The sequence below is a fragment of the Melospiza melodia genome, chromosome 15 (assembly GCF_035770615.1).
Source record: "Melospiza melodia melodia isolate bMelMel2 chromosome 15, bMelMel2.pri, whole genome shotgun sequence".
NCBI classification, from domain to species: domain Eukaryota; kingdom Metazoa; phylum Chordata; class Aves; order Passeriformes; family Passerellidae; genus Melospiza; species Melospiza melodia.
In genome coordinates, this window is record NC_086208.1 from 17,937,016 (window position 1) to 17,952,224 (window position 15,209).

The following is a 15,209-nucleotide window of genomic DNA, read 5'->3' on the forward strand; positions in this document are numbered from 1 at the left end:
TAGCTGTGCTTAGTCCAGGCAGCAAAGAAGCCCTGGGTAAAATGGTCTTTATTTAGAATTTATTGCTCCACAGGGAGGAAAGAGAAAGGCCTTTGAGGTAAGTATTGTTTTATCTGCTTCACACATGGGGGAGTTTCTGGTAGAGGCCCAAGGTCAGGGGAAGTTTTGTTCCCAAGAGATCAATTTCCCAGCCTGTTTAACAGCATTTGCCCCGCTGGGATGAGCTGGAGGAGTTGCTGAGCCGTGGCCTTCTCAGCAGCTCCTGCCCCTGGGACACGAGGGAGGCATGGCCACGGAGCTGGAGCTGTGTCCAGCACATCTGTGCATTTAGGGACAGGTTTTTACCCACCTGCAGAATTGTTCATGGCACTTGGCAGGTGCTTTGCTGCTGCTGTGTGCCCTGGGCTGGGATGTGTGATCTGCCAGGGATCCCAGAGCCAGAGCACATCCCTGGGAGGAGCAGAGCTCTCAGAGCCACAGACTCTGGGTGAGGAGCAATCACTGGATGCTCTTGTTTGTGAGAATATTGGCTTCCTCTTTCCATTTTTACTGCATTTCTTCCATTCCTCTCCTACCTACATTGATAGCAATAGCTTTACTCCTTTTTGGAAGTGAGCCGGGTTTCTACAGCTGGATTCCTGGGATCATGGTGGCTGTCTCTGAACATACTCCAGCTTGAATTTGTTAACCTTCAGGGCAGGCTGCCAGGTCCGTCTGTCCGCCCCTGCCAGTAAAGAGAGAGGTAATGCTGGGTGAAAGGAGCCTGGCTCTGCAGCAGCTTCTAGGGAGTGACTCCTTTTTATGTTGTGTTATCGCTCTTCTGGGGTAAGTTACTGATGTTCTTGCAGAATGTGAGAGGCAGGCAGAGCTTCTGGGAATGAAAACCCTTCTATTATAAAGAAGCAAAGAAACAGAAAAAAATTCTTTGCTGTGAGGGTGGTGAGGTCCTGGCACAGAGACGTGTTGGACTCCTATCCCTGGAAGTGTTCAGGGCCAGGTTGGATGGGGCTTGGAGCAGCCTGGTCTCGTGGAAGGTGTCCCTGCCCATGGCAGAGGGATGGAATGAGATGATCATTTAGGTTCCTTCCAACCCAACCATTCTATAATTCCATGAAATTTTTCTCTCTTTCTCACAGAACTCATATGTGGTGCTGGCTGGCTTGTCAGATGGGCTGGTAGCCGTGTTTTCAGTGTCCCAGGGCCTGCCAGGAGACAACTGCTCCTACCTGTGCTCCCACACAGCCAACAGGTCCAAGTTCAACATCCCCGACAGCGACCCGCGGCAGAACCCGTACCCGGTGAGGGCCATGGAGGTGACGGGCAGCGGGGCCGAGGTGTGGTACAGCAACGGCCCCGGGCTCCTGGTCATCGACTGCGCCTCCATGGAGATCAGCAGGAGGCTGGAGCCCTTCAGCCCGCCCTCCGTCATCGCATCCATCGCCTGCAACTCCGAGTGCCACGGCGAGGAGGTGCTCTGGTGTCTGGACGACAAGAGCAACTTCCTGGTGATGTACCACACCACCAGCTACCAGCTCTGCGCTCGCTACTTCTGCGGGGACTGCAGCCCCCTCAGGGACATGTTCACCATCCAGCAGCCCTCGGCGGCCATCCCGGCCACGGCCCCCATCAGCCACGGGGTGATGGAGAGCAACCCCCCGGGGGACATGAGCATCATGTACAGCCCAGACGTGGGCACCCAGATCCTGAACCACCAGGACTCGCTCACAGATTACTGCTCTGTGTCTTCCTACTCCTCCTCGCCTCCCAACGCCGTGACCCGCTGCCCCTCCAGCCTGCCCAGCTCGCCCCTGAGCTCTTCCAGTGCACCCTTCTCCACGGATTTTGAGGAGTCTGAGAAATTCCACGAGCTGAAGGCTCCCCTGGATCACGATGCTTCACCTGTGGGTGATAACACAGAGCATCTCCAAGCAGTCAAGATTCTTCCCGTAAAAGACCTCATCTGGATCCCCAGGTAAGTGGGTCACTTAACCAGGCAACTTAGTCAAAATCCCTCCTGGCTGAGCATGAGATTAACTCAGGCTAATTCAGCAGCTTTGACATTGCCAGTATGATTCACCTGGCCAGAAAGTCAAGTTACCATTAAGAAATTCTGTTCCCAGTATAATGGAACATGGATTTTCTCTGCCTTTTGGAATTATGCAGTGTTGAGCAGAGTGGCCACGTGGAAAGCCTTGCTGGGTTGGTTTCAGCAGAATGAGAAGGGGGTGGTCAGACTCCAAGCGGTGTTTCCCCAACTACTGAGGAAACAAAGAGCAGCAGGCAGCCTCCTTGCTTGGACACAGCCCTGGCAAGTCCTGCTGCCTCCTGTGGAGCTGATGGGAACCTCTGGGAAGCTGAGTTTGCTTGTCACAGGATCTCTCACTGCACTGGATTCAGGATGCTCCCATGGCATCACGGTGCCCCCTCTGTGCCTGCAGGTGGGCATGGAGCAGAGGATGGATATATCCAGCATGGATCTTCCTCAGCTGACAGCATCCCCAGTGCTGAGGATGTGACATCTCCCTCGTTTCTCTTCCAGGAGAGGAGGGGACATCATTGTGATCGGGCTGGAGAAGGAGTCGGGCACGCAGCGGGGCAGAGTGATCGCGGTGCTCAAGGCGGCTGAGCTGGCTCCCTATGGGTGAGGCTGCCTGGCCACACCAGGGGCACAGGGGGCTGGGGGTGCACGGGGGGCTCTGCAGGCTCTCAGGGCTCTTGGGAACTTCTCTTGGCTCCCAGCAGCTTCTGAGGAGTTCCCAGTGGGAGGACACAGTTGCTGGTTGCACATCAAGGCTCTTAGAGAGGGGCAGACAGCAAGGAGAAGGCTCTGTGACTGCAGCCTGGTCTCCAAAATCCCACAATGAGCACCCCATAATGACACAGACAGGGCCATGCACAATGTGATTGAGTTGGCCTGATGCTGCCTGGTGCTGGCTCCCTGTGCTCTGAGGGCACCTGGCAGAAGGTCAGAGCAGCCTGGCAGCCTCAGCCCTGTGCTCAGAACAAGAGGTGTATTTATGCAGAGCACGGCGCTTGTCTGTGGCTGCATTCACGTGGGTCAGGTTGATGTTCTGGCTCTAAATGAGCACCTTTGTGCTGTGGGCAGTGACAGGCCGGGGGACGGCTCCTGGAGCACAGGGGAGAGCAGTTATATACGTTAATTTAAAATGTTTCATACAGAGAAGGAGAGTCAAGGAAATAAATAGCTGCTGGAGAGGGGGGGTGTTCCTGCTGATCACTTAAATACCGGTCTGGGATTGTACTATTTATGTCCAAACAAATGCAGGTTAAGCAGTGCTAAGGATTATAAATGATCGTTTATTACTGCCAGGTAAACACAACAGGAGATCAAAGGCTCCTGCCATTCCCTCTACTCTGAACTGAGTGTCTTTATCTTTAGCTGGGAGGAGAGAATTCTCTTTATTGGTCACAGATACTCTTAGGTTTGTTTTGCTTAACTGAGATTGAGTGTGGAGTTCAGGTAAAGTGATTCCACATCTCAGCACCATGGCCACTGACCCTCCCTGTTTGAGCAGCAGGATAAAGGGCAGAAGGGGAGGAATAGGAGGGGGCTGCTTGAATGGCACAGCAGAGCAGGAAGGGGGCTTTGTAGGGGCAGTTTGTAATAACAGCCAGCTGCCAAGGAGAGTCCTGTGGCCAGTGCTCCCAGCTGGGCACCTTTGTGGGGAAACACTTTGGCACCAACCTTGCCCATCTGCTGTGGGAGTGGGGGAAGGAGCCCAGTGAGGGCTGCACTCCTGTCCCTTGGACCCTGCAAGGGCAAAGTGTCATTGTGTGCCCAGTCACCTCCCTCTGAGGTACCTGCAGGGCCAGCTTCAACAGACACCATGAAGGGAAGGACAATACAGCACGGACCACACAGATCCCTGAGTGCTGCCACAGCTGTGCCTGCTGCTCTGGGCTCGGGGCTCAGCCCCTGAGCTGACACAGGCAGGCTCCATCCCACTTCCATGCTTTACTCCAGGCTCTGGAAGCTCTCAGCTCTCAGGCTCTCTGTCAGCTGTGTTATGATGGAGCTGTTCTGAAAATGCCCAGCTGGCAGCGGGAACAAGAGTCTGTGGATTTAGCAAATCAGGAGATTAGCAGCAACTTCAAATGCCATGGCAGACTTAAGCCCCCACCTGCATATTTAGGCACCTGAATCCCTTTAAAAACCTTTTCCCATGTCACTGAGCTGCTTGGTTTTGATGTGACACAGTTTCTGATCCCTCTCTTTGTAACATTCTCCTTGCTGAAGGATTTGCAGCTTATAAAAAGCTTGTGTAGCTGGAAGGGAAGCTCATGAGCCAGTGCTGGACTCACAGAGCTGCCCTTCCCTGCAATGCCCTTCCCTGTAATTCCTGTCCCTGTAACATCCTTCCCTGTAACATCCTTCCCTTTAATGCCCTTCCCTGTCCTCTCCCTGTAACTCCTTTCCCTGCAGTTCCCTTCCCTGTAACTCCCTTCCCTGCTCTCTGCTCCTCCCCAGGACGCTGGTGGACGCGGCTCTGGTGGCGAGGGACACGGTGGTGTGCTGCTTTGAGAACGAGCACATGGAGAGGTGCCTGGCTGTCTGGAGGGGCTGGAGTGCCAGAGACTTTGACATTTTCTACCAGGCCTACGAGGAGCTGGGCAGGCTGGAGACCTGCATGCGCAAGAGAAGGTAGTGCCCGTGGCGCTGCACCCGCACAGCGGGAGCGTCCTGGACTCGGAGACACACCAGGGCTCATGGGGGAGTGTGTGCCTGGTTTGCTGCTAGTGAGCACCCTGGGGTTCCCACAGCCCCACCAGGGCTTTTGGGGAGTGAAGAAGCCGCCGTGAGCAGGGCTGGGAGCTGGGCCAGCTCCCTGCTCTGTCACACGCTCCCCTGTACTGGTGAGAGCAAAGTTTGCTCATCCCCCGATTTCCAGTTTGTCCTTCCCCGTTTTGAATTCCTTCCTCACCTTCAGCATGCCCTGGCTGCTGCTGCTGCTGTTGTTGTGTGTGTGTCAGCCAGGGGAGCTCCGTGGGCTCTGCCCTGGGTGTCTGAGCACGTCCCAGTCCCGCTGCCTGCTGGCCGGCAGCGCGGGCACCGAGGGCTGGCTCGCCCTGTTCCCAGGAGGAATGCATCTGCTGGAATCCCTGCACTGTGGGGCTGCTTCCCACCTCCCTGCAACTCCCTTAGTTAGGGTGTGTGTCCTACTTCAGCTGTAGTCCCTGTGTAGAGACCTCCTGGTGTAGGAGCCAGTGAGAAGCTGTGGCTGGCCACTGCATTTCTGGTTCCTAGAAGCTGTAGTGGTGCAGAGTTCCTGTGAGGGAGCCCAAAACAAGGAATGCTGCACCAGGAGTGCCAGGAGCACTGCACCAGGAGTGAGTGAGCTGGCTCATGGCACTGCTGCCTTGTCAATGGAGCTGATGGAAAACAAAGCCACTGGGTGTGACAGATATTCCTGATGGAAGAGAAGGGAGCCCAGGAAGGTTGATAAGCTGTCTCTGCTCCACTCCTGTTTCTCTTGGGAAATGCACTCTGGAGCAGCAGGAACACAATAAGCTCAGTTTGCCTGTGTATCTGTGCAGCTTCTGCCCACCACAGCTCGTATTTTATCTTCATTAGTGGCCTGGGATGCTGTATTGGCTCTAAATCCAATTGCACTTAATTATCCCAAGCATGTACAGCAGTGTAAAGAGTGCCCCCAGCTAAGCACCCTGTATAAAGGTGTACAGTTTGAATTTTGGACCTTTCCTTTTCTTTTTTTTTTTATCCCAAGAATCTCGTGTGAGCATCGGCAAGGCTGGCCAAGGCCGAACGGGCAGGTTAACCCTCTGGTTCACATTTCTGTTGCAGGCTGCTAAAATATCCTTCTTCAGAAACAGAATGTATCTTAAAATAAACTGATTCCTCCCCAGGATGACACTGCATTGGTGGTTTTTATTGGAAACCCAACTGGCACTGGTTGTTTGGGGGTTGCAGTGTGATTCAAGTTCTGGTTGTGATGGGCACAGCTGGAGTCAGGGCTGTGAGTGCAGACTGTCTCCATTCCTGGCCTTGCCTGGGACTGTCACCCTGTGCCTCTCCAGCAGCTCATGATCAGGTATGGCAGCACCAAAATTTCCCTGCCTTGCCAGGACAGGCTCTCTGCCTCTGTCTCAGGGCTGGGCCGAGGTCTCATGGTCACCTTTTCCAGCTGCCAGATTCCTTTGACTTGCAGGAACTCTTCCCATGATACCTGAAGCATCAACAGGAGCTACAAAGGGGCTCATTCTTTCATTCAGCCTTGCAGGTTTCCTTTGAGGAAATATCCTGTGGGACAACCACAGCAGTTCCTTACTGTCCCTGTTGACCAGCACACCTTGGGTGCTGTGCTGCTCCCAAAGCCAGCGTGGGCTTGTGCCCACCATGGGCTGCCCAGTGCCCGTGGGGGAAGCTGGAGCATCTCCCAGACCTTGGGTGGGCCCTGGCCAAGGCCTGGACACAGCAGGGCCTTTGTTCTGCTGGACAAGACCCTTCCTGACACACGAGATCCCTGCTTTGCCAGGTGGGTCAGGGTGCTCAGCTGGGCAGGGAGCAGAAGGGGGTGGCACCTGGGTTTCATGGGACCTCTGAGTGGTGGGTGTGTGTCCCAGAACCCCCAGGAGCAGGGGGTTGGTTCCCAAAAGCAGTTCAGAGCCTGAGTGTGGCTACCCTGGAATAAGAGCAAAATCCCCCCCTCAGCAGCCCTGAAACCTCATTAGCACAAGGCTCCATTAAGTGAGCACTGCACGTGCTGCAGGAATGATTCCCCGGGGGCAGAAATAAACAGACATTGGAAACAAAACTAAATCAACTCCCACCAGTTCAAACAGTTTGAGATTTCAGTGCTCCTGTTCTCCTGATGGCAGGTACAGGTGAGGGGCATCAGGGGCAAGGGGTGGGGTCACAGCCAAAGGCAGGAAAAGCTCCAGAGCCCGGGAACAAGGGGCAGGAGGAGCCCCAGGTGTGGGTCTGGGGGACCTGCACCTACCTCAGTCCTCACTGTTTTGTTTCAGCTGATAAAAATAAGCCCAAGCAGGGCCCTGGTAGGGGGTTATTCCTTCAGCTGACAGAGGAGAGGCGAGAGAACAGCAAGAGAACAGCTTTGGGCTTGGTGCTGGGGGGGAAGCGGATGCTCTGGGAGTGGATTAACCCCAGCACCAGCAGTGGGAGGGCAGGGCGTGCCAGGGGTGTTATTTACTCATCAAGGAAGCAAAATGAGATGAACAGGACCTGCCTGGGATTAACTGAGCCCAAAAGCCCCCCCAGCTTCACTCCCTCACTCCTGAGAGCAGAGCCATGCACATCCCTGGGCTTTTCCCTGGAGTGCTCCATGGTGCTTTACCTGCTTTGAAAGGACTGGATTCAATTCCCAACTGGATACTGATTCCTGCTCCTGGTTTGGGCTGTTTCTTTGCTGGCATCAGTGCAGAGTCAGGCCCTGGGATGAAGAACAGCTGTGCCCAATATCCCAGTTTGGGGCATGGCCTGAGTATTCCTGGGGGGAGGCATGATGTAGGGGCAAACTACAGGTTGCATCCCATATCCTGATGCCCACTCGGGACATTTTGGGTGCACAGACCCCACCAGTCTGGGGCTGTCCAAACCCAACCTACCCCTCCCTGTGTAGGAAAATGGGAATATTACAGCTCATTCTGCTAGGAAAGGAAAGAAGGGCTGGCTGTGGCACACAGTGCCCTGCACAGTGGGCAGGAATTGTAATTTAATATATTAATGCAAAACCCCACCTCCTGTGTCCCCAGGACAGGGAAGGCAGGTGAACACTGACACAGCAGCTGGATGCTCCCCATCCCACACAGCACCAAGGGCTCTCAGCTTCAGCAGAAGGAAAAAGGTGATTTCTAAGGGAGCTGGGGAAGGGGCAGCACTGGCTGCTTTGTATTCTGCTACCGAAAGGACAGAGGAAATGAGTTTTCTTTAAAAGCTTTAAAAGGACAGGAAATACTCTGGTTATCTCAGGCCTGTCCTCAGCTTACCCCTGGGTTTGGCTTCAGGGGCTTAACCCAGGTGGAGCAGGATGGGGCTGGGGATGGAGATGGGGAGGAGGGTGGAGATTGTGATGAAGATCAGGGTGAGGATGGGGACAGGGATGGGGATGGGGATGAAAATGAGGAGAAGGATGGGATCAGGAATGGGGTTTGGGATAAGAATGGTGCCTGGGATGGGGCTGGGGCCAAGCTCACCTGCTCAGCACTGGGGACATCACTGCCCAGTGATGCTGGCACAGGGACAGAGCACACCCCAGCCCATGAGTGGAACATCCACAGCAGTTCAGGTTTCCCAGGGCTGTTCTGGTTCCACCCCAGCACTCAGAGCCATCCTGGCACAGCAAACAGCCTTTATCTGCCCCACATCCCAGCCTGTTTGCACTGGAAGCTTGTTTTATCACACAACCACTTTAAACTCTGCCCCATTTGGGTTTTGGGAAAACCTGGAGTTTTCAGCCCTCTAGGTGAAAAGTCAGTGAAACACAAAGGTGGTGGTACTCTTTTGTCTTCTTTTTCTAAAAGGTGGAGCAGGACCCTGGCAAAGTCCTCTTGACACCCCCAACCAAACAGGGGGGACCCCCATTTCCAAGAGACTCCAGCCCAGCCTGCTGGAAATGTTGGAGCCAATCTGGTCAATTAAAGTTGAGGTTTTTATTGAATTAAAGTGTGAAAGTAAATTCAGCCAGCATTTATTTTTTTTTTAATGTTAATTTTTTTCACCCCACTCATAAAAGTGATTTAGAAGGTGATAGGGATTCCTGGGCTGGAGGAGACCTGGGAGATGGTTCTGGAGCTTGGAAAGGACATGGACACGTTCCTCACACCTGGGAGTGTCGGCAGCAGTTCGGACGTGAGGAATAAAAGTGGTCTGGCAGCAGCAGCCAGGTAAAATCCAGGAAAACAGCTGGAAAGGATTCCTCATGGGATGCAGTGCCTTGGCTGGGCAGCCCAGGTTGTCTCCAGGTTGTCTCCAAGACTGTCTAGGCCTGGAAGGAGGTGGTTTGTGAGCTCCAACTGGGATCAAACCCCTGAATTTGCTCCGGTCAGCACAAAAACTCACCCTGGCAGAGTCCCTGAAAAGGGCAGTGTCCCACCAGCCCAGGGATCAGCAGGGCCAGAGCAGAGCAGGAGCCCAGCGGGGCCTGGACCTTCTCCCCATTTTTAATGCCTCTGCAAGATTTTCCTTCCAAAAGCTCCCGGCTGTGGCTGGCTGTGAACGCCGAGTATTTTTAGCAAGTATTCATGCGAAACAGCTCAGGATAATAATTTGCAATGTAAAGTTAGAGGCTTCCACAAAAACTCAGAGTAAGCACATTTGGGTCAGCAGGACTTTGTGCTGATTGTGCTGAAAGGAACCATCCAGCCAGGTCCAGGGGAGCCACATGGGGCTGGAGCTGGGTATTGAGTTTTCTGGGTAATAAACCCTCACTGTGCCCACAGGACCAAACCCTGAAATCCTTCCACGGGCTGTGACTCTGCAAAGTCACAGATAAATAATGTCACAAGTAAACAGTCACATCCAGCATGACAGTCACCAGAGTAGCCACTGCCTTTCTGGACTCACATTTTCCCCCATCTCTTTTTGCCATCACTGATCCTTGAGCAGGAGGGAAAAGCTTTGAGAAAACAGAGTTAATAAATCCAGCTCCTGAGCCAGGGGGGAGCAGAGAAGGTGAAGGGTTTAACACCATGTGCCCAGGGGCTGCAAAGCTCTGTGTGGGTGGGAGTTTTACTGCTCTGAGGATGCCACAGCATCCAGACCAGCTTACCTGCACCAGAATAACGAGGAGAAGAATTGTCTCACATTTTTAATTGTTTTAATAAAGAACCGAAGCATCTCTATAGACTGAGCACCACATCCTTCATTTTCAGGATGACACCATCTCATTTTCTCACACCTCTGTGGCCCAGAGGAAAACACTCCATGGTTTTCCTGCTTCCTCAGGCTGAGGGAAACTTCTGTCCGAAGCAAACAACCGGAGTAAATTGAGGATGAAGTGTCCCAGCCCCAGAAGGGATTTTTGTCAAGACTGGGTTAGCGCCTACAAGCTGATGATTCTGTCCAGCTCCTTACAAGTGGGGCAGCAAATGCCACTTACTTTAGTATAAAATGGGGCTTATGTGTTTAGACTTTGTCATAAAGGGTTATCATTAAAACTTCACTTTAAAATGGACTTCTCTTAAGCTGTGAGTCCATAAAATATGTGATCAATTGCGATGTGAGGCCTCGAGGGCTGCTGCAAGCTTGGTACAAAACTCACTTTAAATAGAGATTTGGTAGCAGAATTAGAACTGCAGCAACTCAGAAAAAAACCCCAATACCACATGGTGCTGTTCTCAAAATGGCTTTTTCCAGTTACATTCTACTTTTACCAGCTGTTATAGGCTAAAAAAAGTCCTACATAATCATAAATGTTAATAAATACAGTACAAGTAGGGGCTTTTTTCCTCCATTTTGCTGCCATTCTTTGGGGTGCATTTTCTTTAAGCTCTTTTCTGTACCACAAATACAAGTTGGGTTGTTTGTTTGTTTTGGTTTTGGTGCATTTTCTCCTTTTCCCTTTCTCTTGTGTGAAGAAACACCTCTGCAATCCCTAAGATTCTTGCTTTGGGACTTAATTTTGTCCTCACACCAACACCAAACAACTCCTAGAGCTATTAAAAAATAAGTGCTCAACCCACTTAATAATTATTTTTACCGTGTTTTGAACACACAAAACATTAGGGCACCATGCAGCCTTGTCACTGTATGCATTTGAAATGTACACTCAGGGGTATTTTCAGGCAGCAGAAGCACTTTAAACATTTTCATGAGGAAAAAGTCAAAACCAGGGAATGGCACAGCTCATCAGCACCAGCTCCCGATCAATGGGTTTGTTCTGCCTTCCCTCAGAGCCAAGGTGTAAACCCTGGGCTCATCCCAGACCACAACACAACACAGAGGTTAAAACCCTCTGGAAGAGAGAGATCCTTTTACCTGGGCTCACTTCCCAGGTGTGTGACTCTGCCTCTGCTGGGTGGAACGACACGGACTGACGACGTGAGCGGCTCCAATTGCAAATAAAAAAATCTTTATTGCATCTTAGAAGCAAGCCTTAAAAAAAAAAAAAAAAAAGAAAGAAAGAAAAGAAAAAAAAAAAGAGAGGAAAAGAAAAATTTTCCATGCACCTACATCCTTGGGACTGTCACCAGAAAATGATGAACATTGTAAGACACAGACTCTATGCTAGTTGCAGTTCGTACTCCATACACGTGTAAACAATGGTTATTTCTTCTACTGGAATAGCAATTGCACTGTAAGATCCCTTCAAACGTGGCAACAACCACCAAAGCCTTGGGTTTTCTCCATTCCTTCACTTCCCTCCACTTCCCAAAGAGCAGGCAAAGTGGAACTGAGGGCAATGGGATGAAATGGGGCTGGAGGATACAATAGAAAAATATATTGTTCGCTGGTTTTTATTTTCTGTTTCTGCTGAGCAGGATATTTACAGGTACATAGGTCCCAAGAGATCATCTGCTTCAATGACAATGTCCAGTCACTAAGTCTCAGTGTACAGGGTTCCCTATCTGGCTTTAAGGCACTTTATTTCGTGTATTTTCTCTTACCTTGCTAGATGTTAACTCATAGGGATCACACTTTCCTTGTATTCAGCCTCCTCATCCCCAGTTCCTCTTAGAATACCAAAAAAATTCCTAAACTCACTGAAGTCACTCCAAAAATGTTGAAGAAATTTGGGGGAGAAAAAAAAAAGATCCATGAAAAAATATTTTAGAAAGTAATCTTTGGAGATCATTTACTGTAAGTATGATATACACTACCTTATCAGTGAGAAGATGCAATACATTCCTAATATATATATATATATATATATTTACACACGCATATATATATATATAAAATATTAAAATGACTAACAGATATTCAAGGAAAGGTCAAGAACCTAAAACAATGGATATTAAATAAATTAACGGTCTAGCAGATACAGAAAAAAAAAAAAATCCCAACACAAAACTAGCAATCCAATGCAATAATTGTTCCCATTAACACCAGGTGACCGAAGGAAACGGACGCGAGCGGGGACGCTGGGGCAGAGGAGCTCTGCAGGTTCTCCTCGGGGATTTTGGATTGTTCACTGTGTGCTGTCCTTTGGCTGCCAGAGATTCCCATCCCCAGCCCTTCCCCTGCTCCTCAGCATCCCCTGGTGCCCGGCCCAGCCTGTTCTGTTCCGTGAGCACGGAGCCCACCACGGCTTCTTCCCCCAACATCCCAAACACAACAATTCCCACAAGGACCGACCGGATCACGGCTTGTGCTTACTTCCTTCCCTCGCCTGCCCATCACAAGTGGAGGTGTGTTTTTAAACTGAAATAATCAGCTATTAGGGAAAAACATAAAACCCCTCCTGCGATTTACCACCCTTGCTCATCGCCACAGCGACTCGGATTTTCTAACGCAATTTGAGAATTAATGGCTAATCCTGAACCAAAGGAGCAGAATCTTTGCAAGGTAGCAGTCACACCAAAAACATTTAGACACAGCGTTTTGTCACTTGGCTTTGCACGCTCAGGTCCACATTTACAGAATCCCAGCCGTGAAGACGGCAACGGAAACGGCAGGAAACAATCTTTTGTTCATAAGGAAATTCTAATTCAAGTCAGATTTCCGCTGATCAGGTAACTCTTAAACAACTTTTTTTCTTTTTTTTTTTTTTTTTTTTGTTTGAAGGCAAATATTGATCACAGTTTTGTTCAAAACCAAAAACACGACAACAAAAAAACCCAAGGGCCTTGTTCTTCTCAAAACGAGCGCTTTGTAAGAAAACAACGATGATTTCTAAAATATATCCTGTGTGGTCTTTTAAAAGTGAATTATCAAAAAACATTTTCCCAAAAATAAATTAGATAATTAAAAAAAAAGTCTTTTCCAGCATAGCTGGACATTAGGCTGTCCTCACTGAGCCATTAGTATTGCTGCTTTTCCCAAAATTTGGGTCGTTTTTTTCAAACCATATTTCAGCCAGCTGTTGTGTGGACCCATACGTTGAAGCTTTGGACCCCAAGCACATTTTATATTGTTTTGGATCAAGATTAGGGTCACAAAAAACAGGGTGATGCACATGGACTACTCCAATTTCTTGGCTTCTGAAAGTTTTTAAGCCAGCTTGAATGACTTTGTTAAATAGATCTACGTCTTCAAGGCCCCAACCTTGGATGGAGACATCGAAGCCACCTGCTCGAAGAAGGTCAGCTTTGTAAATACAGGTGATACCAAAGCCATAGTTCCTCCAGAAACCTGTTTTCTGAGTGAAGGCAAAATGATTGTCACTAGGAACCTTTCCACTATAAACAATCTTTGGATCATACTGGCTAAAAATGATGGGAAAATATACTTGCTGACCCAAAACTGTGTTGGCTCTACACCGCTGGAGGAATTCTGTGGTAAACACTAAGTCAACATCACAGAAGAAAAGTAAAGACTCGTTCTGGAACTGAGAAGATCCGACTTCCAGAGCCAGCGCCCTTGAGAACTCCCCCGACACCGGCAGAACCTGCATGTCAGCCTTGGGGTACTTGGAGCGGTAATCTCTCATCAGCTCGATCTGCTTCGCCTTGTCAGGGTTGGAGTTGGAGTTGAAGAGCAGGACCACCAGCTTGACGTTCTGGTTTGGAATGAGGCACGTCTTTTCAAAATTCCCCATGAACCTCGCAAACATGTCGAACCGCCCGGAGAGAGGGATCAGGATGTTGATCTTCTTGTCTTTGAGCTCCTTCCTTTCTGCTTTGGACCTGCTGAGCTGGAAGGGGACAAACATCTTCAGCGAGTTGGAGAGGAAGGACAAGGAGCCAGAATCCTGGTTGATTTTGCTGGCCAGCTCTTTGGCGTCCATCTCTTCGTGCTCCATGAACTGGATCTTGCTGAAGGTCTGCTGCAGGTACGCGTGCCTCCTCACGGGGACCGTCATCTTCTTCCCCTTGTGCTTCTTGTAGAGCAGCAGCAGGTCCAGCACGTACTCTGCCCCGTACATGGGGTTCACCCTGCGGTATCCGTACTGGATCTCCTTGAAGTCAATGATCCTCCCCCGCGTCTTGGCGTTGGCGTTGATCATCTCCATCACCTGCATCACGATGTCATCCAACGCCTCGCGCTGGGACGAGTCCATGCCCCGGCGGGGCGGCTGCCCGTCGGCGCCCGAGTACAGGTACTTCCCCGTCAGGAACTCCCACTCCAGGATCTCCTCGCGGTGCCGGGGCTGGAAGCGCATGAAGGAGGGCGGCATGCCCAGCTGCAGGTCCTCCTTGTGGATCTCGGTGTTGCTGTACTTGCTCATGAGCACGATCTCGCGGTGCAGCTGCACGGTGCGGTGCCGCAGCTCGGCGATCTTGCGGCTCAGCATGTAGCTGTGCAGCCGGTACTGGTACGGGGGGTTCTTGTTGGGGTGCAGCGTTATGGCTCGGTGGATCTTGCTGTTCCTCAGGTCACGGATGTAGCCTTTCTTGTTCTTCTCGTAATTCTCGTAGAACAGCTGCTGCATCTAGGGGGGGGGAGAGAGAGAGGAGAAATCAGAGCCTGGCAGAGCTGACCCTGTGAAAGTTTGCCCACGCTACCCCGCTGGGAGAGAATTCCCCCTCGCTCACAGGGCCAGAAGGCTTTCTGAATAAGCTGTGCTTGGGTTTAGGCACAGGTTGTAGCAATACCAGCTGCTATTCAAGGAAATTAAGAGGATTATTCATTGTGAACTGGTGAAAGAAACATCTATCATGGATTTGGGATTACTGCAGCCCATTCTAGAGGAATCACCGGCGGCCAAACAATTCTGCACTAAGTCCATTGTAAGCTCATTTCTTCACAACAACACACCATCACCAGGAAAATAACACCGTGAAGTGTTCACTACAAAACTCTCATTATTCATTTGTTTCCCATTGTTTTCATATAAATAATAAAGAAGAATAAAAAGGGATGCCATGTACATACTAAGCAAATCTGACAACACCTTTTCCATTACACCCAAATGCCATTTAAGCATTAAAAATCCAGGTTTAGGCATTAAAAATGCAGGTTGCTGAATGTTTTAGTCAAGAAGCCAAATATCCTACCTCGAGTGCTGCAATGCAAAGCTACAGGTGTCATTTTAAAATGTCAATGGACAGTAAAGTGCACCTGAGATTCCTAGAGTTCCAGAGTCAGGTAATACAGAGTGCACACGTAC

The 15,209-nt window shown here is 50.4% G+C and overlaps 2 protein-coding genes across 3 annotated transcripts in view; one reads left to right on the plus strand and one right to left on the minus strand.

The window, feature by feature from the left end:
* The window catches only part of LRRK1 (leucine rich repeat kinase 1), a 72,189-nt gene extending 66,296 nt beyond the window's left edge, over nucleotides 1-5,893 (plus strand). For both annotated transcript variants that reach the window (XM_063169934.1, XM_063169935.1), the window contains 3 exons: nucleotides 1,137-1,972; nucleotides 2,540-2,641; nucleotides 4,490-5,893. In XM_063169934.1, coding sequence (XP_063026004.1) covers nucleotides 1,137-1,972; nucleotides 2,540-2,641; nucleotides 4,490-4,667 — 1,116 coding nt within the window. In that variant the 3' untranslated portion in view covers nucleotides 4,668-5,893. The remainder of the gene's footprint in view (nucleotides 1-1,136; nucleotides 1,973-2,539; nucleotides 2,642-4,489) is intronic.
* A 3,900-nt stretch (nucleotides 5,894-9,793) lies between these two features.
* Nucleotides 9,794-15,209, minus strand: part of CHSY1 (chondroitin sulfate synthase 1) — a 75,933-nt gene continuing 70,517 nt past the window's right edge. Inside the window, exon 3 of the mRNA XM_063169936.1 lies at nucleotides 9,794-14,531. Within this exon, the coding sequence (XP_063026006.1) occupies nucleotides 12,939-14,531 (1,593 nt within the window). The 3' untranslated portion in view covers nucleotides 9,794-12,938. The remainder of the gene's footprint in view (nucleotides 14,532-15,209) is intronic.